The sequence below is a fragment of the Accipiter gentilis genome, chromosome 21, assembly GCF_929443795.1.
Source record: "Accipiter gentilis chromosome 21, bAccGen1.1, whole genome shotgun sequence".
Classification (NCBI taxonomy): Eukaryota; Metazoa; Chordata; class Aves; order Accipitriformes; family Accipitridae; genus Astur; species Astur gentilis.
Genome location: NC_064900.1, coordinates 1,853,817 through 1,880,722, shown reverse-complemented (window position 1 = coordinate 1,880,722; position 26,906 = coordinate 1,853,817). Strand labels below are relative to the sequence as shown.

At 43.3% G+C, this 26,906-nt stretch overlaps 1 protein-coding gene across 2 annotated transcripts; it reads left to right on the top strand.

The window, feature by feature from the left end:
- The first annotated feature begins 13,553 nt into the window (after nucleotides 1-13,553).
- HAO2 (hydroxyacid oxidase 2) lies at nucleotides 13,554-23,329 on the top strand. Of its 2 annotated transcripts, XM_049824851.1 has the most exons (8): nucleotides 13,554-13,634; nucleotides 15,279-15,431; nucleotides 16,186-16,337; nucleotides 17,177-17,460; nucleotides 17,832-18,047; nucleotides 19,851-20,009; nucleotides 21,663-21,732; nucleotides 23,030-23,329. In XM_049824851.1, exons 2-8 carry the CDS (start codon nucleotides 15,301-15,303, stop codon nucleotides 23,083-23,085), a joined length of 1,068 nt encoding a protein of 355 aa, XP_049680808.1. In that variant the 5' UTR covers nucleotides 13,554-13,634; nucleotides 15,279-15,300; the 3' UTR covers nucleotides 23,086-23,329. The 2 variants fall into 2 exon arrangements, with proteins under 2 accessions (XP_049680808.1, XP_049680809.1); XM_049824852.1 differs by lacking the exon at nucleotides 19,851-20,009.
- The last annotated feature ends 3,577 nt before the right edge of the window (nucleotides 23,330-26,906 follow it).

Sequence of the window (26,906 nt, the reverse complement as noted above, 5' to 3'; positions counted from 1 at the left end):
GATAAGACAGCTACTTTAAGTGTGCTGAACATACCAGAGAATAGACACAGGCTCCATTTCTTTTTTTCTTTTTTTTTTTTTCTTTTTTGTTCTTCCTCTGGTCTAAGCCATAGAGCCTAATGAGGTCAAATACATGCAATACATTTGACCCAAATAGATGCAAATGTTATTCAGACCTGGATCCAAAGCTGTCACCCAGGTTTTCCACTCTACCAGGTGTTAAACTGCACAAGATGCACTCAAACTTCCATTTCAAGAAGTTCCTCCAAAGCAAGGCACTACTGACTGGCCTTACACTTCATTCTTTCTTTGTTTCCTCTAAAATGCAAAAAGACCTTTTCTTCCTGATTTTTCACAAGGCTTTAGGAGCTGTTTAAAGTTGAGGATGACACCTTGTTGATGTGACTCTGCCCTGTAGTTCTCAGGATTATTTCTGGGATGGTGGACTCAGGCTGCAGAGTGTATGGCCATAAGGACAGAGATCTTGAATGTGTACACTTTGAGAAGAGCAGGTAGAGAGCAGACAAAACATCTGATGGACTCCACAGTTAAAGAGGCTAATTGTGGATATGCAGCTTCCCACCACTGCTTGTTGAATGCATCTTGCCAGGAAACAACAGCCCCCTTTACCCCACATCACTCACAGCTGGTATCTTGTGAGACACCTGAACAGCACCCAAGAGCCCAGAAGGGTGAGGATAGATCTGTGCTCTCTCCGCTTTACCAGCAGACCATCCACCAGTACTGCATCAGTTTCCATCTCGTAGGCTGGCTAGAATTTAGGGAGTGTTGGGTCTAGGACAGGCCAGCCAGGAAGATATGAGTAAAAGTTTCTAGAGCTGAGGAGAGAAAATGAAAATGTTGACATAGCAGGCAACTACTTGCCAATATATGGCAATTGCATTCTGTCGGATGTCCTACACCATTCTTTGGGTGACATAAATAGCACATCCTGCAGGACATTGTCCCTTGATAAAAATAGAAGTCCCAAGTGAAAGAACATCCTGAGAAGCGAATTCCTAAAGGTCAGCTAGCCTGCTGGTGCCTTAGGAGAGTATGGAAATCACAACCTATGCTTTGCAGGCTTTTCTTAGCCACAAAATCGTTGCTTTCCTCAGCTGTTTAAGAAAGCCTGTAAAGGAGAACCGTAGCTCAAGCAGAACTACAAACATAAAATATAATAAATAAATACATATTTATCTGCATAGTCTCTTTGATTAGCTGTTTAGCAGGCAGATATAGGTATAATGGAAAAGTGAAACAGCAGATCATAGAAGGGCTGCTTACAGAAATACCAAGTTCCATATCAAGGTAGTTCTTAGTAAGCTCTTACAGTAAATAGGGCAAGAAATTTTTTACATGATCAATTCACATGTAAGTGTAACAAATGTATTCAGCCTTATTTTTTTGTTCAGTAACAGTCAAGGAGTTAAACTTGGTATAAACATGTTAAATGTCCACTCTGCCACATGTAAAATACAGACCAAACATGGGACATTAGGGACAAAAATGGATCCTAGTTTTAACTAAAATTTACCCTAGGGTCTTTCTTGGAGCGCATCCTTAATTCTGCTCTGAGAAAGGCTGTATATCCTCTTCTCTCCAGTGCGGAGCTTGGGGAAAAATGTGGAAACACTGCAAATTAATTAAGAATAATGAGATATAATAATTTTATGGTGACATTATTAGTGAGATGATTTACTATAGTTTAGATTATAATGCTTTCACTGGGGAGAGAATTGGCCGTGCTGGAGGAAAAGTAAGCAGGAGAGCAATGCAGTAGCCAACAAGGAAGCAACGTTTCCAACCAACCTCCAAACTGACAGGGCAAGAGCCAAATTTCAGGCTTCAAAAGCGACACAGCTGGAAAAGACATTGAACAGTTAAAAAGCTCTTGGAGCAGAGGAAGGGAGAGAAGATGGATGTACAGGATTGTCAGCGGTTTCTATCTGCAAGCAGATATGTTGTTCTGCTAGGTTAAAACCTGTTTGCTCTGGAAGTGTTTTGCTCTAAAGAAATAATCCTTTTCATCAGGACAGCTGCTTGATTGCAGGATAGTATTGCCCTTGCTTCTGAAGAGAACAAGGCTGGAGGTGCTGGAGGGAATCTAGGCACAACAAAGTTCTGGTGTCCTTCAGACCAGCCTGTGGATCCCTTCCACAGCCACCAACACCTGCCCCAAGCAGCCCCCTCACACAAACCTTCCTGAGGCTCCAGACCTGTGTGGAAACGCATTGGGAAGGACTGGTTTTAAAGCTACTGTCGCAGACGCTTCTGGCTGATAGGAGCCAGCAGAAATGACATGCATGAAATCTGTGTAAACGGAGGAAGAATGCTACATTTGAAAAATAAGAATTCCTGTCAGACAACTTCATCATAAGTTTGGCTGTCTAAAGGAAAATTATTTTTTTCAATAGGCTGAGAAGACTGATAAGAAATTAATTCCTAGAGCAACTCCATTTATTATTTTCTGTATATACCTCTCTCTGTTACAGAAATTCAATACCAGAAAAAGCAAGCAGAATACAAAGCTTTTTCCCTCCACTATATCTCAGCTAGCATAGTACTGCATCTTCCCCTGCTACAGTAAAATAAAAGATAAGAGCAGAACTAAAGAGCTGAAAAAAGCTGCAAATTTAATTCACAGACAAATTAGCTGCCTTGCATTTAATATTCCCAGTGAGGAAATGAAAAGAAATTTATTCTGTTCCTGCTCTCCACAAATTCACCAGAGGGAATGATATCCCTTAATTAAGGAAGACTGATTGCTTATTTTTTTTCCCAAGCTTTCGTTTGCCCTAAAATAAAATGATGAGAAATAAATGGTGCATATAAAAAAATCAAAACCACATTGGAAATTCTGCAGTCATTCAAATTTCTCATTGTAGTAGATACTACATTCTAAAGAGTTCTTTAATAATCTAGTAGGAGAGTCAGCCAAATGGAGCAATTCACGCCCTGTTTCAATGGAGCAAATCAATTCAACCAAACAAACTAAACCCAAGTAATTTCTTCTGTTCTTTCAGGGCTGATAATTTAACATTGTGGGATACATGAAAGTGTACATATTTGACAGCCATTTTTTTTGCATAAACATGAAGAAAAGAGGAAGATATGGATCAAGAAGCAGATGGATGGTAAAGTAGAAGGGAGCCTAAAACTGGAACTGTGTTGTGACACCTTGGCATGATCAGATGAAATTGAAAGAGAAGTGCAGGCTGAACAGCAGAACTGATCCTAATACAGGCTTAACAAAGAAGTGCAGTTGTGCCTAGACAGCTATAAACTGTTACAATATTTGTCATTATTTAAGGAACTAGATGTGAAGTAGTAGCTGTTTTTGCAGCTTGCGTTTATAAAGAATGTTTATCTTTCCATTTATTTGAAAATGCAGAATAGAGGAGTTTGAAAGTCTATTTAGAGAGAATACAGCTCAGTACCTTCTACTACGTACTTAGACTGTGAAGGCACACTGAAAAGGCTGAATGCAAGGGGGCCTTTGATAATGTGTAGATAAGGTAGAAGATGACCCCTGTCATCTTTCTTGCTCCTGGCCTGAGGGTAGCTATGGTGCACACCCTAGAAGGGTAGCTATGGTGCACACCCTAGACTGATCATTCAAAGAGCTATTGACACTATATTGACAGTGTTTGACACCATTTCCCACAGTATTCTCCTGGAGAAACTGGCTGCTCATGGTTTGGACGGGTGTACTCTTCACTGGGTAAAAATCTGGCTGGATAGCCAGTCCCAAAGAGTGGTGGTGAATGGAGTTAAATCCAGCTGGCAGCCAGTCACAAGTGGTGTTCCCTAGGGCTCAGTTTGGGGGCCAGTTCTCTTTAATATCTTTATTAATGATCTGGACGAGGGGATCGAGTGCACACTCAGTAAGTTTGCAGGTGACACCAAGTTGGGCGGGAGTGTTGATCTGCTTGAGGGTAGGCAGGCTCTACAGAGGGATCTGGACAGGCTGGATCGATGGCCTGAGGCCAATTGTGTGAGGTTCAACAAGGCCGAGTGCCGGGTCCTGCGCTTGGGTCACAACAACCCCATGCAGCGCTACAGGCTTGGGGAAGAGTGGCTGGAAAGTTGCCTGGTGGAAAAGGACCTGGGGGTGTTGGTGGACAGCCGGCTGAATGTGAGCCAGCAGTGTGCCCAGGTGGCCGAGGCGGCCAACAGCATCCTGGCTTGTGTCAGAAATAGTGTGGCCAGCAGGACTAGGGCAGTGATCATCCCCCTGTACTTGGCACTGGTGAGGCCGCACCTCGAATCCTGTGTTCAGTTTTGGGGTCCTCACTACAGGAAAGACATTGAGGCTCTGGAGCGTGTCCAGAGAAGGGCAACGAAGCCGGTGAAGGGTCTAGAGCACAAGTCTTATGAGGAGCGGCTGAGGGAACCTTGTAGCCTGGTAGCTCCTCTGCAACAATGACCATAGCAGATGCCTTTAGAAGGGTAAAGAACAGGTGGGGCATTAATGACACTTTCCCAACTGCCAAACAAATTTAGCTCCAGAGGTTGCCTGATCCTGATGCATTTTCTCTAATATCCTTTGATGTAGTGTACTTCCAAATATTTGTCTAATCTCTCCTTGAATCCATATATGTTTTTCTTATCCATAATATCCTTAGGCAAAGTACTCCACAGTTTTATTATTTGTATAAAAACTCACCTTCCTTCATTGGTTTTTAACATGGTTCCTGATAGCTTCATTTTGTTGTCCCTAGTTCTTGAGTTGGAAGAGACAGTCTATCATAATGCATCATCACCATTAAATTCAGGCTTTTGCAGAACTGTCTCATAAGCCTTTTCTTTTCCAGGCAGAAAAGTTCCAGTCTACGGAGTCATTCCTCCTACAGAAGTCATCCCATGCTTTTTAATCATCCTTGTAGCTGTTCTTTGAATATTTCCCAGTTCTGTTATATCTTTTTTTTGAGATGGTAACAATAGAATTGCACACAGATTCAAGTTTGGGGCTAACCATGGGCTTATACATGGGCATGATGTTATTCACTGTTTTGTTCTCTGTTGTTTTCCTAGTAACTCCTAACTTCTGATTTGCTTTTTACTTGCTGCTCAGCACTGAGCTAACATCCTCATGGAATTATACCCTCATGTTTCATCCCTTAGTGGCAATGGTCAGCATGAGCTCATCAATTCATATGAGAAATGGCAACTTTTCCTCATGTGCATTGCTTTGTACTTAACTGCAATGAATTTCAGGATTTTTCTTCTTATACTTTGGCTGCTTTATGTACTTAGCAGCCTTTGGTGAGGGACTTTTCAAGGCAGATTCTGTCTACAAGGCCATCTTCACCTGTCTGCTGCTGATCCTTTCAGAGACATCCAAGGAAGCCTGTCAAGACAAGACTTCTCTTTACACAAGCAATTTTGACTCTTTTGAAGTATATCCTATTTCTTCACATATCAATGAATTCTTTACCGAGTGCTAATGATTTGTCAAGAGCAGAATTTGCCCTCTCACACATGCACGCCCTGGTCGTCCAGAGCTGCACTGCTCACCTTTCTAGGCTTAAAAAATAGTATGAAGCATAAGTCCTGTGTTTCCCTGGATGCCCCCCATGACCTGTTTTAAAGATTGGCTTCATGTATGCCACCTTCCAGTCTTCAGGCCCCAAGGAGGTTTCAAGTGGGAGGTTGCACACTGTCATTAGTAATTTAGTGTTTCCATCCTTGATTTCTGCTAGGTACCATCTGGCTCCAGCAATTTGTTAATTTTCACTTTGTCTGTTTGAAACATAATCTCATCCACAATTACTTTGATTTCAGACATATCCTCTGCATTTTCCTCCGTATGAAAACTTTCCCCATTTCTTTCCAGTGAACAGCGATTCAGAATGGCCTCATTGTCTCTGAGTTTTGCCTTATTGCTAGCTGGCCATGCAGAGGCCCTAGCAGGTTTTTTGCTCCTGACATTTTTGGTGAAGTACTAGTTTTGATTTCTTTAGCTAGTTCTCCTCAAACTCTTTTTTAGCCTTCCTAATTGGGATTTTGCTTTTAATCTGCCTGACTACACTATTCATTTCATTTTATTGGTTTGGATACAATAGGCATCTTTTTGAAAAATGCCTTCTTACTGCTAATAAACTTGCTTGCTTGGCTGTTTATGTGTGCTGGCCTCCTTTAATCCATTCTCCGGCCTTTCTCAATAGGTCATACGCAGCGGTGTTATGCTTCCAGTCTGGTGTTCTTCAGAAGTTTCCGTGCTGCTTGTTAGGATTTCTCTTTGCTGACCTTTCTAGCTTCTTTTTAACAAGCTTCCTCATTTCTGCATAGCTTTTCTTGAAGCTGAGGACAATGGCAGTGGCGTATTTTGCCTGCAGTGCTCCTGTAGAGCTGGTGAAGCTGAGTCCTCTGTGGTCACTGTCAGAGTGGAGCCTCCACTGGAAGGGCTAGAGCCACAAAGTTGAGGACTGCCTTTGCTCCTGTGGGCTCTCTAACCAGCTGCTCCATGGAATAATTGCTGACAGAGCCCCAAAATGTCATCTCTGTTTCATGTCCCGGCATGACATTTGTCAATCTACAGGAGGGCAGTTGACATCTCCTGTTACTGCTGGTTTTCCTGCCTCTCTGATCTCTTTTGGCTTATCAAATTCAAGGCATTTTGCTATCCTGGGTTAGTAACACTATCTGCCATAACTATATTCTTCCTATTTAGGTCTGGAATTTCAACTTGTACAGACTTTATGTTACTGGTTGAGTTGATGAGCTTGTAAATTCGATTTGATGCCGAGCTTTCAATAAGGCAGAGCACTGCTCTGCCTCTGGCACAGTTTATCTTTACCGTGTACTTTATAACCCGGGCTTAGAGTCCCATTGACTGTCTTCCTTTCCCCAGGTTTCCAATATGTCTGCTATATCCGTGTCTGTGTTTTGGATCAGGCATTCTGGTTCCTCACCTTATTTTTTAGATTTCAAGCATTGTGTAGAAGTGAGCATACCACTACTTTGGTTCTTTTACTGGCATCTTGTATAAAACCCTGTATGTTTGTTTCCCTTTCCCTGCTGGATTACTTACATCTTCTGGATTGTGCTTTCCTTCAGGATTCAGAACGTTCCCATTTTTTTTTTTTCTCATAAGGATACTAATGCTGAGTCTGGGCTTTTCCACACCTGTCAGCTTTCCCCAGCTACCTGGGTTTTCCAGCCTGTTAGGGAATATTTTAATTTCAAAATGACTGTCTAGAGCCTTCACGTTGCTAAGAATGTCTGAGAATGTTTTCAATTTGCTGCAAGACCAAGCAATATAATGGAAGAGAGTTAGATATGTTGGGTGTTTTCAAATTGGCTGGACTTGATGAAATTCCTGGTAAGATACTGGGAGGATTGTCTGAAGCAATGCCAGAACTATTAGCTGTTATCTTTGAGGAATCATGGAGTACAGAAATGAATGTGTTGCCTCTTACTGTTATTTTCAATAATGAGGGGGCAAGGGAAACAATCATTGAGCCTCCAGAAGTTAACTACAAGGTGAATGGCAACCAGTGTGGATTTATCAAGAACAAATCATACCAAACCAATGTAATATGCTTCTGTGATGGGACTTGTGGCTAGGGAAGGACAGCAGAAAGATGTATCTTAACTTTAGTAAGGCTTTGAACATTGTCTCATGAAGGAAATATTGGCTATGTACAATTTTTAGCAGGTGAGTGCAATATTGGTTGAAAAATATATTCAGAGAGTAGTCCTTCTTAGTTCACTGTTAGCCTGGAAGTATATGTTGATTGAGATCTCTATTGCTAACTTCTTAGTTAATCAAATGGGTGACAGAATAGAGAATACATTTATTATATTTCCATATTACATTGAACCTGGAGGGTTTGAAATTACTTTAGGTGACCGTGACAAACTGGAGAAATAATCTGGAAAAGCTAGGATGCAGTTTTAATAGGATAACAACATCTTCTGCCTTTAGCTACCCATCATCAGCTATGCATGAGCTAGAGAGCAGCATTGCAGGGGTAGGAATCAGGAGGCTGCAGTGTGTCCCAAGCTGAAAACTGCATGCAATGCTGCTGCAAGACAGAGAACCCTCTCAGTGGAAAGTTGCCACAGATCAATGTGCAAACAGCGTTATGCTGTCTCAACTCAGCTGCTTCCCTGCTCTTGGACTTAGTGTCAGCCAGAGGACTGCTTCTGAAGTGGGTCAACCTTGGGATCATTGGGACTGGGGCAGCCCTCTGATCCCACACTATGGCCTCATGAGAGCAGATCTTCTGCTTTCATGAGAGGACTGAAGCTGTACTGGGAGTCTCGACATTAACAGTAATAGACAAGACAACTTCCAAAGTACCAGTATGGTTTTACTTTCCTGAAGGCATCAGTTCTGGGATTCCAAAGTCCTAGGCTCAGTTTAAACAATAATTCAGTCTCAAGGCTAAAAGGAGCCCCTCATTTGTGGTTTTGAGTGCACATTCTTATTCAGACAGAGAGTTGTGAAAAATCTCCTTTATTTTCTGCCCTTCCCTCACCACAAAATCCCAAGGCTGAGGTGTATCTTTCATGATAGAGACTATTCTTGACACTGTTGTTCAGAGGCCTCCTTTATATCATATATGATTATCAGGTTTTCTCTGTCTCTGCTTCTCCAAGGAGACATCCTGGATGTATTAGGATGTCTCTGTCATGTATTTGGGATGGAGTCTTTTTATGACATCTATCTCCTCTCAACATTTTTAACAAGAATGAGAGCTCTTTGCTAGGTGGTTGATCTTTGGGGTTTGAGATTTCTATTATCCTTAGCCTGACTCTTGTCCTAGTTGGACAAGAGATGAGGCTACTTCTCTGTCTGGGAGAGATGAACAAAAGGGTTTGGCTCCTTTCTTTATCTTGGGATGGAGTGGCACATCTGAAGAAATGAGTAAGGAACATACTGCTCAGTAATGAACACAAAAATACTCTTCTATCATCACAGCTGAATAAACAGGAGTATTCGCATATTCTTTCAGCTTTGTCCCAGATAAGGGCAGGAGAGGACTCAGCTGGAGGATCATGTCCAGTTTCTGGTGCTTTAATTAAGCGAGGATGTGGAACAGCTGGAGAGTCAGAGGAGAGAATTGGGGATGACCAGAGGTCTAGAAAACATGGCTTATGAGGAAAGGCTGAAGGAATTTGCATAGCTTGATTTAGAAAAGAGGCAATAGAGGGGTGGCCCAGAAATGATTTTAAAATATTTTAAAGATAGACATAAAGAGAATGGGAGTGAATCTTCTTCTATGTCCACTACAGGTGGATAATAGCTTAGTTTACTGGAAGGGAGATCCAGGTGCAATTTCGCTGTGCCCTGTTGTCACTGGTTTAGCAGATCTTTGCTTTGTGCTCTCTGATGCACGCTAGTTAAACTTGATCTGCTTCAAACCCTTTCTCTAATGCTGATGCGGATGTCGAAGTGAGATGCAGCTACCTTATGGGAAGACTTGTAGTTAGGTGGCATACTGGCACGTTAGGTAAGCCGGAAAGAAAGCCTCAGAAATTTCATTTTACCACATATGACAGTACACGGGAGTTGTGAGACTTTATATGGTTGGACTTCCAGACACACAGTACAGAGCCCTGCCCCATGAGCTAGAGGAGTCATCTGCTAGTGGGAAACACTTTTCCTTTTTGAGAATTTAACACTGGGGGTAGATGAGACACATTTTCCCAAAGGGCTCTGTAGCTATTTGCCATTCCACAGAGTAATGCTGAGAATAAATCAAGCTCTCTTCTGGGTTTTGGAGACAGAGATGGTTACAGAAAGAACAGCCAAATATTTGGTAGTCTCCTAGAACTCTTTCTGCCCAGTGTGTCACAGGCTGTCCCTTTTGCCTCTTCCCCAAATTTGTCCCCTTCTCTTGATTCTTCTATCCCCCTGAAGTCCTCTCATCCCAGCAAGTCCCTGTCCTGTGTTACTCCCCTCTGCTCTATCTCTGACCTTGTTGCCTCTGCACATCGCACCCTGCCTGTCCCCAGGTACTGTCCTGCAGCTTCTTTTTTGAGCCATTATTTTTCTTTTCCTCTCCCCTCCAGTGCTGTTTAAGGCTGAATCCAAGCACAGGTGGCACAGAGGTGGGGACGGGACAGTGGGGGACAGCCATCTCTCTGCCTTCTGCTCGTGTCTGGGGTTTTCTGAGTTCCTTTGGCCACGGGCAGAAGCATACTCTGCACTAGGCAAGTCTTCAGTACAGATAACATCTGGATTTCAGACAAGCTCTGCTGAGCATGTGCAAGCAGAGAGCAGTGATTTACAGCTAGGTCAGATGTGGCTGGATTTTCATATGGCCAGCAAGTACAGGCTGATGCCCCCAGGGATCAGCCCCCGCTAATTTCAAGCCCCTGCATGAAGCACTGAACTGCAGTGAAACCACTGTAAGACATTTTCAGCATGGGCCAACCACCATATTTTTCACTAACCTCATTCTTGGAAGTTGCTGACTGGCTTTCAGTGAAATGTTCCCAAAAAAATCCAGCCCAACACAGAGACCAAGGATGGAAAATTTCAGCCTGGAATGATTAAAATATGACAAAATTAAAAGCAACTGAAAACTGGATCTTATAATCAAAAGTGTTAGGCAATGTTAAATATAAGATTTGCTGCCATCTCCACCTATAATAGAGGGATGGCTATTTAAATATTTAAATTGGGGAAAACTTTATGCATGACTGATATGCAAGCAAAAAGCCTTTTCCTTCCAAACATGGGGCATATGCCCAAGAAAGACATCTGATAAGGAAAACCAGTTGTGACTGTATGCAAACTGTTATATGATCTGAGTTATTTACATTGCTTAGAGTTCACCGGATTCTTCACCGAAGTGTTGTAAAGTCTCAGACTGAACCCAGCACTCCTGGATACATCAGTGAGATAGATGTCAGCTTGACCCACAGCGATTTGCCAGCTGTGAAAAACAAACAAATATAACCAACTGGAGTAATGAGCATCGTGATTGTAATAGGAACTGGAGCACAGATTTACACAGGATCTTTGTGTTTGGACTCACAAGCCTTTGACTATGTTAGTATTGAAAAGTAAGCAACTACAAAACCCCAGCTATGCCGATCTGTGCAAAAATCAAGCTTTGACTGTTGGCTGCTTGACACTCTACCTGTAAGGCTGGACCAGATGTGTGAGTATTTCCTATATTATTTTCTTCACTTCTCAAAAGAAGGCAGCAAGGCTTCCAGCAAAGTTTTTAGAGAGTCTTTTAGAGTCCTTTATTGTACTCCAATGAAAGGGCTCCAGAACTTTAAAACTTGTACACTTTTTTCAAGTATATAGCAGGGGCTCTAATAAAACATACTATCTCTGTGGCAAATTCTGATTTCCTTAGAAATTCAGAGCTTCACAGCTAAATCAGAAGTATTACTAGTATCAGAGAAAATACTACTTATGGGACAAGAAGTCATTGCTACTTTGAATTGAGCCCATTGCTGAAGGAAGAGAATATATCTAGATGCAAAGTACAGTCTCTTAAAAGCCACAGCACAAAAGTAGAGATTTTTCGCCTCTCCTGATCCAAAATACAGTAGTCACAGACTATTTTTAATTCATGTAAAATTATGATAACCATGAAACTATAAACTTTATGGTTTGGTGAGTTGGCTGCAATGCACTTCCCTGAAGTAGGGGAGTACTGAGATCAGCGTAATGAGAAATATGACAGAGGACCCCGCAGATAACTTGTAGGCTGAAACAAGTATCAGGCCAGACCAGATGTAGCTACATTTATTGCTATGCTGTGCACTAGAAAACGTTAAGACGAAAACACAGGGAATGAAAATTTCCAAACATATTAGCAGGCACTCTTGTGATGTGATCATATCAGTTTTAAGGCCATAGTGCCTGGCAGGCCATCAACTACTGATTTTTTGGTGTGTTGTTATTCCCCACATATATTGATATATATATATGACCCAAAGCTGACATCTAGCGGAGGGAGAATGAGCGCAGGATTTTCCTTCTCTTCCCTTCCCTTCCTTTCCCTTCCCTTCCCAGGGATGCACTCCATCGTGGGCAGGTAGAGCTGGCCCTTTGCTCTTCTCTTCCAAAGTGACCTGAAGGCTGTCTGCTGCACGGCTGGTCCTGGGCAGGAGAGAGAACCAAGGAGCTCATGGGTACTCTAGCTAGGGGTGCACACCTTGTCTCGTTCGTGACACCTGGATCCATAGCTGGATGCCAGAAGGTAGCTTCACAGGGCTGTCGGTGGATAACAAGCTCTGAAGGCTGAATTTAAAAGTTTTGGAAGACAATGGCAGGGCTACTGGTGGATAATGAGCTCTGGAGGCTGAATTTCAAAGTTTCAGAAGATGATGGTATAGAAGATCAGAACAAGGTTTGGTGGATATGGTGGTGGTGGGTTGATGGTTGGACTTGATGATCTTAGAGGTCTTTTCCAAACTTAATGGTTTGATTTGATTTAATCATGCCCAGTAGAGTTTGGGCAGGGTCTCGTGATTACACCTAACAGATGTTCACTACAGCTGCAAAGGTGGTGTCAGTGACCTCGGATTTCTGCTGTCAGGAATGTCAGAGCTGCAGTCCTGGATCAGACCAGTCTCTTGGACACCAAGTCGCAAGGTGGCAGCTCTGTTCAGCTTCCAGCTGGTCCCTGGTCCTTTGGCTCACTCACTGACCCAGCTGGGCTGCTTGGGCTGGGAGGGCAACAATACTGGTAAAACTTTGGGAATGTTTTCACAAGTTTCCGCCTCACCCTCTGCATCTGGTATCATAGGTTTATGAGAAAAATATCTCAATTTTCAGTTAGTAAAAATCAAAGTTTCAAGCTCTCATGCTTGCATGGAAAAATTGAAAACATGAACCCTAAAGGCTAAAAAAACCAAAAGGCAAATAAAACTGTCCAGTGTTTACTTTTCATATCTTGCAAATTTAAGTCAATATCATAAATCTGTTGGCACCTCAGTGCCGGTTTGTAATGCTTAGCAGGGGAGATGGAGGGAAACACAGAGAAGTCTCACCAGCTCCAAGCAGAGGAAAGGGAGAGCACCGGTGGTCCTCCTGGGTGATGGCTGGGTGGGCAGCCAAAGGAGGGGATCTGCAAGCCCAGTGGGAGAGCAACCAGATCACGACAGCACTCATAGCCCTTCAAAAAAGGCATAAGACAAAGGGTACTGTACTTGTTCATATACTGTAGGAAGCAAAGAACATCTCTTCCACACATGGTGGTAAAGATTCAAGGCTCTGCAGCTGTGGGCTGTAACAACTCACACTGTCTGTGGCTCATCATTTTGGTGGGATTTGTAGCACGTTCAGCAGTGAGTTACCAGCAGTTTAGGGATTCAGTCAAACCCCCTCAAATACTGTTGCTTCCCTAAATGAATGCATATCCTTCAGCCACGGCAGAAGAGCACAGCTCCAGTGCTGCGTCCAAAGCAATTGCATTGCTGACAAGGTGATGCATGTTTTTGGAAGGACCTTTTAATCATCTGATAGCAAAACAAAGTTAGTGTTATACAAACAGGACAAAGTTTACTGCAGGATTGAGCTTTAATCTCTGGTGGTTGCTTATTGACTCCAGAAAAAACAGTGGTTACTCAGTGTAAAGACCTCTTCTATGTCCTGTTTGCAGGCAAACTTGAAGGAGAGGGTCTCACCTCCTGCAGCTCCCCTGAAACCCAAAGTAAGTCTGAACTGAGGTCTGAATTGGGAAACAATGGGCCTGGATTGTTTAAAATTCCCATTTGTTCTTCCGTGACAGGACTTGGTTTAATCTTTTTGTGCTTGCTGGCTTTGACCTTTCTAACAGCTGGAAAAGCAGAATTCGTGATACGTGGTTTATTTACAGTATATCACAATGTTTGAAATATGAAGCCTTGTGCTATCAGCAGTGCTTGATATCTTGAAGGCATACAGAGAAAGCTTGGGATACCTGCTACCTAACGCCTGCCAGAGGAGACAGAACAATACTGAACAAATCAGTCATATTTCTTCTCCATCTTCCAAGTGGTGCCTCATCGTGGGCTCTTTCCTAGCAGAGAATTATGATGCCTAATTGTCAAGTGTATACACAGGCACCTCAGTCAGTGGGACATATCCGTGTCTGCAGTTTGACAGGTTGGATCTGTGTACATAACCTATGTGTTTATCTCTGCCAGAAGTGTACAACATGGGACACATGGGACTGGTTTTTGTGAAGCTTGCAGCCCCTGCTAATCTGCTGTGGGAGGCTAATCCTGAAAACTAGGATATTTACATCTTCCTGTACATTTTTAGAAAAATTAGACCCAAACCACAGCCCTTTTAAAACTTCATGTTTTCATATACCTTGCAGAATGCCTATTTTAATCAGAGTTGCGGAAGTAATTGCAACAAACAATTTAGCAAATTGATTTTGTCTGTGTTTTGTACATATTTCCTCGCACACAGACATGGTTTGCTAAAACATTAATTTGCATAGCTTTTAGTCCTGGCTGGTTCAGAAGCATGTTAAGTGCAGGCATTTGCTAGGCAGCATTTATGTTGGTTTGATTAGACATCTGGGTCACACAACATCACTTCTGTTCCCTGAAAGATTGAGGGTGGTTCTTAGAATCTTGTTTCATGTTGTGGAATTTGCTTTTTGCCAGTGTTTTCTCATAGCTTGTCCAAATTTTGTATGCTCCTTTTTTAGTATGTATCAGTGCTCCAGTATGTAATGCAAACACCCAGAATATATTTGTTACAAAAGAGAAATTAAGATCTGTAAAAAATACTTTGTTTTTCCACAGTGCTGGCCTTGACAGTGACTTGCACTCAGAGCCTGGACATAGTTTTACAATGTGCTCATGCTGGAGCAGGTTAGATGTAGACTCCGTATTTACTTGCTTCCAGATTGAATTTAGTCACTGCGCTCCATAACTAATTGTTCAGTCAGGGAGCCGTCCTAAGGGGTAATCCAGCAAATGATGTTCTGGGACAACCTTTGAGGAGAATTAGTGGAACAAATAACCCAACTAGTTTTAAGATGGCCTTTATGACAGAATTACACAATTGCTGTGTCTTAAAAAAGCAGAGGACCTAAAATGTCCTCTTCAGACTTCTGTTTAAGAGAGAGTAAAGAGAGGCACGGAGATGCAAGCTTCTTCCTGCTCTTATGGCTGCATCTGGAAATTTTCCTCATACTAGGGGAGAGGATGAAGGGCAAGATAGACTGAGACAACCTCTCAGCAACTCTTCTACAAGACAGATGGATCCAAGGTTTGCATTAAGTGACATTAGAGCCCCTGGAAGAGAGAATGACAGTTCAGGGATCTAATTTCCGCTCCATGTTATTCTTTTCTTCAAGGTTCCCAGAGCCTCTCTTGGAAATGGCTATGGTGTGTCTTTCCGACTTTGAAGCTTATGCTAAAAAGTATTTACCCAAGATTGCTTGGGATTTTTTTGCAGCTGGAGCAGATGACTGTAGCACCCGAGATGAAAACATCCTGGCATATAAAAGGTAATGTGAAGAGGAAATGAGGGGTGTTGTACTGGAAGGTTTTAAACTATGTTTTTATGCAAGACTTCACAAGCAAAGATACCTAACACCTTGCCCTTTCAAAGCGGTCCCCAAGCAGAATACACTTACCTGAATGTATAGAGCTGTATGCTTTAATGCTAGCCTGAATATGACACAGATTACCATGAGGCATGGTGAGGGTACAGGCAAATGGGTATGGTATGGTATGGTATGGTATGGTATGGTACGGTATGACAGGAAAGGGGATAAGTAGCTATAATAGAATGACATGCAATGGGGAGTATTTGGTGAATAGCAGGAAGCCTACATGTAGGTAGGATGGGATTTGGGGAACATGTCGCAGAGAGTGAGGGCAGGCACAAAGTACAGCAAGGACAGACATATGAATGGTGGAGTGGAAGGCAGCAACCTGGGACTGGGCTGCAAGTAGAAGGAATCTGTGGGATGGACAATGGGAGAAGAAGAGCCACTGAGCTGAGGTGGGAAATGCAGAAATGATGCACTGTGGCCACTAAGCAGGAGTATAGGATTAATGAAAAGTGGAAGGGGCTGAACTGCTGGCTGAATTGACCTCTAAAAGTGAACAGAAAGGACAAAGAGCCTTTGTTTTATGCTGTTTTCTTTATTGGCTCAGATTCCTGCATTGCAATAGGTAAATGAAGCCCTGGTTTCCACGAAAATTCAGAAAAGCCACCGAACAGCTACTATCCTGAAGGGTTTTTTTGCCTTACAGAATTCATTTCCGGCCACGTATGCTGCGGGACGTATCTGTGATGGACATTAGGACTAAGCTCCTGGGGACTGAAATCAGCTTTCCTGTAGGAATCGCCCCTACCGGCTTCCACCAGCTGGCATGGCCCGACGGAGAGAAAAGCACAGCCAGAGGTATGCTTCTGCTTTGTTACCATGTAACAAAAAGGGTTTTGTGGAAAAGCCTCAAGAAGCTGTTAGGATGACTTGAAGTGTGACTGAGCAAAATCTTCAGGCTTGAAGGGGCAAACTCCTTTCCCACTTTCTGACACCCCTTTTTGTGGATAACCGGCTTGGGTCTGGTGACACAGAGTGTGTGGGAAGCTGTATAGACATTGCTCTACTTCTCCAGCTACCACTATTACGAGATCAGCCCTGCAGAGGCTGCTGCAAACTTAAAACAGAGGCAGTGGACACACTTCTGACTTATGCCAAGAACCACACAAGTTTCTTAGTCCTGGGGGCTCTAGATAGGACATAAAAGTGGTGGATGGGACTCAGCCTATAAATCCTTGTTATTGATTAAGAACAGTGTCTCCCCTGGAGAAAAGGATAACCTTTCTTCCCAAATCCTGTGGTAGGTTTGGAGAGCTGACTGCTAGATAAGTCTTTTTTCCTGTGTGTGTTTCTGTGTACACTGAATGCATTTGACAGTGCATTCCTGTGAGGACACAGTCATAAAGATAAAGTTCATGCTTTTTAAAATAAATAGTTGCAGAATGAAAGTATCACTTGGCAAACTACCTCTCCCTTTCCTGCTTTCTTAACCATGATCCTACAACAGTGCATGGTAAATATAGCCATTTTTAATCCTGAGGGCATACTTGCCAATCGGTAGAGCGCTGCATTAGGTAGGATATACGTAAAACAGGAGTTCAGGTGGTCCCTGCAAACAGTACATAATTTTGTACCTGGTGTCTGGCAGGACCATTGAAATGACCTTGATTCTGATTATTTCCCAATACCTCCCAAAGCGGCCAAAGCGATGAACACCTGTTACATTGCCAGCACGTACTCCACCTGCACGCTGGAGGAGATCTCTGCAGCCGCCCCTGGCAGCCTCCGGTGGTTCCAGCTCTACATCCACCGCAACAGGGCGGTTTCCCAGCAGCTGGTCCAACGGGCGGAGGCCTTGGGTTTCCAGGGCCTTGTCCTCACCGCCGATCTGCCCTACACGGGCAAAAGACGCGACGATGTCCGCAATGGTTTCCGCCTTCCTCCCCACATGAAACTGAAGAACTTGGAAGGAGCCTTTGAGGTTTGTAAAATAAGCCCGTCCTTTCATTCACTGCGCTGGAGCGTACCACATGAGACGAAAACCACTGGGTAACTGCTGCTTTGGCATCCACTGTACCCAGGGCGTATCTTCTCCCCTTCTGGTTCTGCAGCGACCTGGCTTGACCTCCTGCCAGCCTGGGCTCTGGCTTCAAAATCCCAGTCCAGCTGCCTTAGAGACACTGACCTCCATCCCCATTGTAATTATTCTCCTCTGGAGACACGTGCTTTCTGGAGCTGATGAACATGTCTGTTAGCAAGTTTAATTAATCTGTTCTAGGGCAAGGAAAGACTTCAAGGGGCCTCTGTATTGCTACAGCTCAGATGAGGTTTCCTTCCGTCCTATGGCTGTAGGGAGATGACCGTTCTGAGTACGGACTGCCCCCCAACAGCTTGGATCCTTCGGTCACCTGGAACGATATCTACTGGCTGCGGAGCCTGACCCACCTGCCCATCATCATCAAAGGCATCTTGACAAAAGAAGATGCAGAGCTGGCAGTGAGACATGGAGTTCAGGGAATTATTGTGTCCAATCATGGTGGAAGGCAACTGGATGGAGGACCTGCCACGGTAAGTGAGAGGATGGATGTCGCATGAGTGTTGTAGGCACATTTGCACTAACCTGGGTATCTCTATGTCTGCCTTTGCATATATGCTTCTGGTGGACTTGTGTGTTTGTTGCATGGCTGTGGATGGGTGCAGATGTACTTGAGCTTTAAACTGGTAAGATGCATGCCTTGGCATGGGCTACCCAATGAAGTATTTTCTCACCTTCTTGGGAGGGTTCTGTAAGCAGCACTGAACCCACAATACTGCAGATAAACTACTGGCCTAAGTTAGTAAAAGTTTTTCTGCCTATGTCTTCATTAGCTGGTGCAATACACACGTACTCTTTGCGCACTGCAGCAAAAATAAAACTAAACTCTGGACCAAAAATGTACAAATGAGAGCATAATGTGTTCTCATTGTTCACATCTGCCAAAACATGCACAAACAATATGCAGCTAGATTTAGCGAGAGGTCTGCTTGCGTATTTACAGACTCAAGTCTAAATGGGAATTTATTGACTTTCATGAGCCAGAAAAAGGATAACTTATCTGGAGCAAAATTCCCCTGCTTTTTAATCTGTACAAAGAAATCCTGAGTTGTTTGGAGGTATCTGTATTTCACTGGTTTGATTTGGCTTCTGTCAGTTTTTCCAGTTGTTCTTATTTTACAGTTCTGTATTGCATAGTGTCTTATGGATTTTCTTTTCTCTGTTTTCCTCTGTAAAACAAAAATAGGTATCAGGGAATTCTCTCCTATTCTAAGTCAAGGCTGACAATAATGGGCAAAAAAAAATTAATCTAAATTCTAAGGACATAATAATGGAAATGGCATCCACATTAAACTGCTCTTCTACCTTAAAAGTTTGTTTACATACACAGACAAACCAGCAGATAACTAGTTCAGCTCTGCTACTCCTCTGGTACCAAGCCTGGCAGCAGAAGCTATTGTCCCTGCTCTTGCTGAGTTAGTCCTGGAAAAATTCATCCTGAAAGTTTTCAGACTGAAATTCTGAAAAAAATTATGACCAACTTGAAAAATCTACTTAGTAATCTTAGTTATAGCTGCTCTACTTAAAAATGGTGAAAAGAAGGCAAAAGAGTGTAAAGAGACCTTTGGGTTTGCTGGGAAGGAGAGTTAATTAGGTCTACTGCAAAGTCCTGCCACTGGTTATACTGGCTTTGGGACCAGAGCCAGCGTCGCTGCGTGGCACGGCCCTGCACTACCAGCCTAGCACTGCGCTGTGCTCTACAGAAAAGACCTGAGGGAATCAGGAGACTTGGCCTGGAGGAAGTGGTAAGTTGACTGTGCTAGATAGCAAATGAAATCCTTCATAGATGCATTAGGGGGTCTGAGGAGGCTTTCAACAGGTGGTCACCAGGAGTAGGTTGAAATGTAAGTTTAGGCAATTTGGACAGCAGCAGGGAGAAGTTTGACATTGGCCTTTTTTACAGACATTTGCATCACTCATCATTGTCTCAGATGAAAGTAAGATATTAACAGCAATTATTTCCACTGAAATTTATTTTAAAAATCTTTCAGAAGGCAAGTGAAAATGTTACTTTTTCACTTATCAGGAGTGCTAGCAAAGAATATCAGTATAAGCAAAGCACTGGAAAATGGAAATAACTATCTGGCAAACAGAACAGGAATCTGCACTTTATTCTGCAGACTTTGGTGCCGAGCTGTTTGTGTTGCATTGTCACATTTCATTTCAAGAAGGTATGATATTAAAGCATTGCATCCCTGCCTGTCTCTTTGGAATATCTCCTCTTTCTCTTGAAATCAAAAGCTGACCTCAAGGTGAGAGTGGCTGCTTCTTTGCAGATTGATGCTCTGGTTGAGGTTGTGGAGGCAGTACAAGGCAGAGTTGAAGTTTATTTAGATGGTGGAATACGAAAAGGAAGTGACATATTAAAAGCACTGGCACTAGGAGCAAAATGCGTCTTTATTGGAAGACCAGCTTTATGGGGTCTGGCTTACAAGGTGAGTAAGGAGCTTTGAGTTTGTATGTCTACTTCTCATACTTTCTAACACTGTTGCTGTTACTTGAAAGTCATAGAGACAGTTTTCACCAGTGAAGAATCTAACCTTTTTTTTTGCTTTGCTTTGCTGAGTTTTAAGTGGAAACACTCCAAATTGAATCTAAACCAGACATTTTCTGTGATTTAAAAATACCACTGAATTTTACAATTTCAGCTATGATTTTGAAGCTGATAACATTGTTTTGTGGGACCTGATCTCTTGGTACTGCAGTTTGGTGCTAAAGTACTGTAGGACTCAGCACCGCCAGTGCTTTTGAAAATTGGAGGTGGGCTTTTTTCCCACAATTTTTTTTTGCTGTCAGCTTACTTACAGGGTTTTGATACAGCAGTTTCATAGCGGTGTTATCACTTTTTCAGAAATACATATAGAACTCCATCCCACTGATGTCTGAAACATTTTGGACAAGACTGAGCACAACCGTGTCCTGTAGGTGCCTGAGTGTGCCACTACTGTATCTCAGTTCCAGCTTTGCTGCTTCTTAACTACTAGCGTATTTCTATGATCCAGAGTCATGAAACAGGCCCCTGATACAGAAGGTTAACACAATATAATGAAAATAAAAATGTAATTATACCAGTTGTTTGCTTTGCTAAATTTTTGCTTTTTAGCCTCTGGATTGGAGCTTTCAAGCTTTTCTCTAGAAGAAAAATTATTTATTTTTATGGTCTAGAAACATTTCCTATGTTTTAAATGAGACTCCTGTCTAGTGGTGTGATTGCTGCGGATTGCAGTAGCTATGCTTTAAGGAAGAAATCACCTGAATCTTCTGAGAAACCTGGATGAGTTGTCAGCACTGTTTCTGTTGTCAGTAAACAGAGAAAAAGGGCCTAATGTGAAAAGGGTGTTGCTGTGAGTTGTCTGCATTTTTTCCACAATGCAAACAGAAAGGAGATGGGATTTTTTGAGTTCAACTGTGCTTTTGTATTACATTCCATGGAGTATTCCTAAAGATGTATCTCAGTGGCATTACCCTAGCATACAAGAGCAGAAGGGCACAAACAAGCACTGACATTGTCTGCACCCCAAGCATTCTTTATTGCAAAAAATAAACACAAAATTTAAGAGGAAAAAAGAAAAAATCCTCCAATATTTTACAGTAAGATCAAAATCATATGTACATTTTATTGGTTTTTGAGCTTCTTGGTGTCACTTGCTTGGAGAAAAACACACAGTGTACTATTTTTAAAGATGCAGTCTGGTATCTGAGTAAACTAAAGTTTTTAAAGCTGTACCATATATAAAACTCTCATAACTCCATAAAATACTGTCAGCATTGTAAGGCTTGACATTTTAAAACAAGACCATTGGTGGAGGTTAATTGAAAGCTAAGAAAAAAACGGCTAGAAAATGTCAGAAGTGAAAAACAGCTTTGTTTTCTTTCCCTGTTCAGATGTATCACAAAAGGAAAAGCATCTAAATTAATCTGTGATGAACTGAGCACATCCATCATATCATTTTAATCATTCAGCTGTATGAGAGACTGGAATTGGCACAGACTTGAGGGACTGTCCCAGCTCTCACAGTGCAAGCATCCTGCAGCATTGCTTTGTGCCAGTGCTCCTTTTCCCCTGACCGCTTTCTTTGTTGGAGCAGGGTGAAGAAGGTCTTCAAGAGGTTTTGAGGATTTTGCAGGATGAATTTCGCTTGTCAATGGCCTTAGCTGGTAAGCATTTTGCAGGTTGGTTGAAATTGGTGATACAGAGGTTTCTGTATGCAAGCCATCTAAAATCAGAAGTCTGATGGATGGGTCACGAAAAAGGAAATCACGTGAGCTGTGCTGGTTCTAGTTGCTATATTTAAGGTGATTCTTTGCTCCCTGTGAAACCACTTGGCATTTCAGGTGCCATAGCAATGAAGCTTACAAGTACGTTAAAGCAGCTTTCTGACCAATTAAAGAGGTGCAAAACTGCTAACTAGAGCTGAGCAAAATGTGGAACTTCTGCTGGGAATTGCAGCATATGTTTTTCAGTATTTAATTTAATGTTTACCAGGGGAAAATAAAACCAATTTTTTTCCTTCATGAAAAGTTTGGAAAAAATGGATGCAGAATTTTTCTCTGCAGATTAGAGAATCCAGTCTGTTGGTGCAGGTTCAAATCTCTGCATCCCAAATGCTTTAAAAGCCTCTGTGTCTCCTCCAAGCTTTTACTGTTGTTCCTCATTCTGCGTTTCTCACTTCTGCTCCTACCTGTAGTTGCCACGTTTGACCCCCTCACTGAACAGCAAATTTGCACAGCCCAGTGCAAACTCCAGTTTCACACATGAACAAGTACAACATGCAGGTCTGGTACAGAAGTACTCAGACATCAGCAAAGGGTCTTATCCCACTTCAGATCATGTTTTAAAGATTTTCATGCGCTAGCAACCATGAACTCAAGTGGATAACAATGCTGACTGGGAGACTGGAAAACTGAAATCCCGTTGGGCATTTCTTAATAGGCTGGAGTTTTGGGTTACTTTTTCAACTAGTAAAGACTGCTACAAGGTTTGGGTTTTTCTCCAGGAGGCTCTCACAGTTCTTTACATGCAAAAGGGCACTGAACTCGGCAAGAGTAGCAGACTGGGACCTTTTTGGCAGGGCTGTGAAATTCCACCCAGATTTGACCAAATGAAACAGCAATGCAAATCTCCATGTGCAGTCACTTGACACACGGCAATCCCTGTGTCTTTCCTGTCTGCCTTTCACTTCTGGCTGGATCAGACGGCTCCCTGCTCAGCTTGTTATAAGGATCCTTTTTTTCCCCTGTTTCTAACTCTTCTTGTGCAGGAAGCCCGGTCCCTAAACTCAAGGCTGAAGATGCCATTGAGGAGTAGGGCTCCTGTGGGTGAGCTGTTGAAGTACCAACCTATCCCCACATGGCTTGTACAAGACTAGAGCGTGATTCAGCGAGGGGGCCTTCCAAGTTTCACCCACAAACCTTTCTGTCTCACCAACATGTTTCATTTCTCTATTTATTTCAGGCTGTGCCAGCGTCGCAGAGATTGGCCGACACCTAGTTCAGTTTTCAAAGCTGTGAACAGCCTCCTGCAAGCCCACTTGAACAGCAGCAGCTCATGCTGAGGTCCCAACCAGACTGAAGAGAGAAAAAGGAGATGCAAACATTGAATGTGCAAGAAGTATCTGATAAGGCCTTCAGGAAACTTCTGAGGAGATTAGGAAACGCTCTGTGTTAGCAAAGGCTGTTCTCTGCTTTTATTGAGACCAATGAGTTCTTTAATACTTTGGGTAATTGTTGCTTGCTTAAATACATTTACTTTAAACTGGCTGTTCCATGGCATTACCTGTGTGGGGCCTTACTCCCAAGCTCTGATATATCAGTCAGACAGACACAGAGAACGATGTCCCTTGCTTCTTCCACTTGGTTGTCCTACCAAGTCTGACTGCAACTCAAGCTACGCACCTTTCCTGCTCTGGGGCAGTAAGTGTTGCAGCTGACATCTTCCACAGCTTGGACTTTCTTAGATGTATTCATAGCAGATACAGAAACAAGATGCATCAGCTAATAGGCACCCCAGCTACCCTTTGGAAGTGGGAGTGGTTCTTGCCTGCTGCTTCTAAATGCAGGGCAATGAAATCACTAGTAACCGAAGCAACACCCTGCAGAGAGAGCCTCTTCCTTCACGACATCATTAATTTGCAAGGCAAACTCACCCGAGCAGCGGCCAGGACCTATGCATTCTCAGAGCACAGCACGAGTTTGTGGCAGTGTGTAAATAACTCCCCCGGTGCCCTGGTCTCTGCCCATGGATGACCATGGCCAGCGCGGGCTGACAGAGCAGGCAGGAGCTGCCAGCACTATCCAAGCAGCATGTGGCCTTTGCTCTTGGAAGATGGAGCAGAGGCAACCGTGTGCCTGCTGCCAGCGTAGAGCAGCAGCAGCCCTTGCTCTCCAAGGTAACAGAAATATGTACTCATCCCTTCCCTGTCCAAGGTTCTTCCTGAGACATGGGTCTGACCTCCCCATGAGGAAGCACACCCTTCACTTGGCTGTGCCACCCACCTGGTGGTGATGGGTCCTTAATGACAACTAGGAGCTCGCTCTTTCCTTCCTTTCTTTCTTCCTTCCTTTCCTTTTTTCTTTTTTCTTTCTTTTTTCTTTCTTTCTTTCTTTTTTCTCTCTTTCTTTCTTTCTTTTTCCTCTTCTTTCTTCTTTGTTTTTCTTTCTCTTCTTTCTCTTTCTCTTTCTCTTTCTCTTTCTTCTTTCTTTCTTTCTTTCTTTCCTTCCTTCCTTCCTTCTAGTTCTCTTTCACCTGGATGGTTCCTTTTCTGTAGCACTCCTTAGAGCACAATCTTCAGCTGCACCATCTAGTCTTCCTCTTTCTTCCTCATTCCAACTCCTTTCATAATCTCTCTGTGCCCCACTAGCCTCCCTTCCCTATTATTTTTCTTGAAAAAATTTTTCAGTGCTGACCTAAACTATTATTTCTGTATATCCCTGACTAACATGAGCCTCCCAGTGTCCTGGACCTTTGGTGAGAATGCCAGAGCTGCCTTCTTGCTCCCCAGAGAAAGGGGCAAGGAATGTTGCTGCTGCCCAGAGCTGAGGGAGCTACTGGGGAGCGGAGGTGGGGGCAGATAGGGTCCCGCAGCCAGGGCAGAAGTCAGTTGATGTATTATTTAGAGCTGATGTCCCTTGGGGTTTGTCTGTGTCAATAGGCTGCAGCGTGAGTATTTACTTTGAACTATTCTCCCTAGGAGGAGTTTAGCAATGCTTGTTTTTTAATCCTTATATAATGCTCTCCAAGTAAAGGTGTAAACAGAATTAATCTATTTAAAATGGCTAAACCCCCTGTGTGCACATTTGGTCTTTGTTATACATGTGGTGTGTAAGCCAGTGGGGAATTGGGCCAGTGTAACTGGAAATAAGCTGACTCTCCGTAAAGAGTTTAACTGATTTAACTGCTCGGGCTTAATCAGGTCTTTTAAATGAGGCGAGGTAAACTAGGATTGTACACACATGAAAACTTCTAATATGTGCCTCATCTTTAAAAATGCAATCTGATCTTAAAAATGTCTGGTAAGACACGTGACCTTGTTTTCTTATGAATAATTTCTAAGGCCAGACTCACCGGCACAGCCGCTGCTTTTATGGCACTTTAGGGCAGCACAGAATGGCTGAGGGCAGCAATGGAATGCCAAATGTCTTTTTGTGCAAAATAAGTGCCAACTTGCTGGGTACCTCCTCTGCTTAGTGCACCTCCCAGTCTTCCCATGCACACAAGTCTCCCTTTCTCAGCAGAAGGCAACCACGGACAGTGGTCTGGGCACCAGGCACGGGCATCCCCAAGTGGAGCCTCTCTTGCTCCCCTTGGAGCTCTGGCACTCAATAAGTAAAAGCACCAAGAATAAGGGGCTGCAGGCAGGGAAGAGCGATGCTTTGTAAATTAGTGATTGAGGTTGTCCTGTGTATGAGGGTGAAGGTGGGGACATGAGGTCAGTACTTCACCCAGTAATTACTTGGAGGAAAATGCCACAGGAGTTGCTGGCGCACGGGGCTGCAAGGTTACCTGACCCTGGTTTGGAGTGCTGTGTGGCCAAGTTTCAACGAGAAAGTGCCAGCTCTCCTCCCATGAAACTGCCTATGAGCTTCTTTGGTCAAGGCTCTCTCCTGGCAGAGAAGAGGTGCTGCTTTTTCTGCGGAGGAGAAGACGTGTGCTCCTCCAGTTCCTGCTGAGCACATTGCCCACTGGCCTCTGGTGTACAAGGGAAAGAGGGGGGGGCAGCAGCAGCACCTCCTTTTGCATGTATCTTAGAAGAACCAAATGAGGCTCATAGGTCCTAAACTTGCTAGAAGAGAGGCTTTCAGCCTATACAAATGGCAGTGGCTTAAGGAGCCTGCTGGCAGTCTGGCTAAGCTCTGGAGAGGAGCAGGATTTCCAGCATGCTTCCTCTGATACATCTTGGTCACTTCCCTCTGAGCCTTTGGAATTTTTTTAGATCTGTTTCTGGATGATCTAGAAGACCTAGACATGGGCATGTAAAATGTGAGAGTGAGCAGGTGCCTGAATTTAGCTGCTGTCTTCTGGAGCTGATGCTGTAAAATGGGAAAGTAGATGGTGAGAGGCTGGGACAACTGCATTTAAGCTCTGTTTCCAAGAAAATGAGGTCCTCTCCCTGGTAGATGACCATCAAGGCCTTTGTTCCTTATTCTACTCTCCCATTCACTGAAAGAAATACCTTTGTTTGGATAAATCCAGGTGCTGAAAAATCATCCATTTCTCACCTGCATTTCACTTGCAGTCAGACTCTGTCAGTGCTCCCTGCGTGGCATGGCTGGTCCGCTCGTGCCGCTTCTCACAACAGTCTGTGCCCCTTGGAGCAGAGGTAGTGCTCAAGGCTGCTCTGCTGAGGCAGAAAAACCTCTCATTTCGGGCTCCAGAGTCTCAGCTTTCATTTAAAGCCAACAAAACAAGATGCTGGCAAGCATATCATTGTTACAGTTGTGAAGGAAATCTTTCAAGGAGGAAAGCCATCTTAAGGAAATCAGAGATGTCTGCTGCAGCTGAAAAAACTGTGATGGAAATTGTCTGCACTGCTGAGCTGACTTGTGGTGGCTTCATTCACACCATTGTTGAGTACCATGAGACCAGAATCTGTTTTGAAGGAAAAGCAATGCCACATCATGAAAATAAGCACAATGGTTTATTTTGTGATCACCTTCTCTGCTTTTCCCATGGCACTGAAGTTGGGGGATGGAGGATAGGAGGGCAGGTGGAGGTGAAGGACGTGTGAACTCTGCTAGAGGTAGCCAGACAAATAGCAGGCTTTGATCAAGCTGTTCTGTAGTTTGTTGTGTAAGATAGCATAAACATCTTTAACCAGAAATGTTTGCAGAGG

Coding starts and splice junctions, on each gene's coding strand:
- HAO2 (XM_049824851.1), top strand. CDS start 15,301: ATGGCTATGGTGTGTCTTTCCGACTTTGAAGCTTATGCTAAAAAGTAT. Junction 15,432..16,185: donor AACATCCTGGCATATAAAAG/GTAATGTGAAGA, acceptor TTTGCCTTACAG/AATTCATTTCCGGCCACGTA. Junction 21,733..23,029: donor CTTGTCAATGGCCTTAGCTG/GTAAGCATTTTG, acceptor TATTTATTTCAG/GCTGTGCCAGCGTCGCAGAG.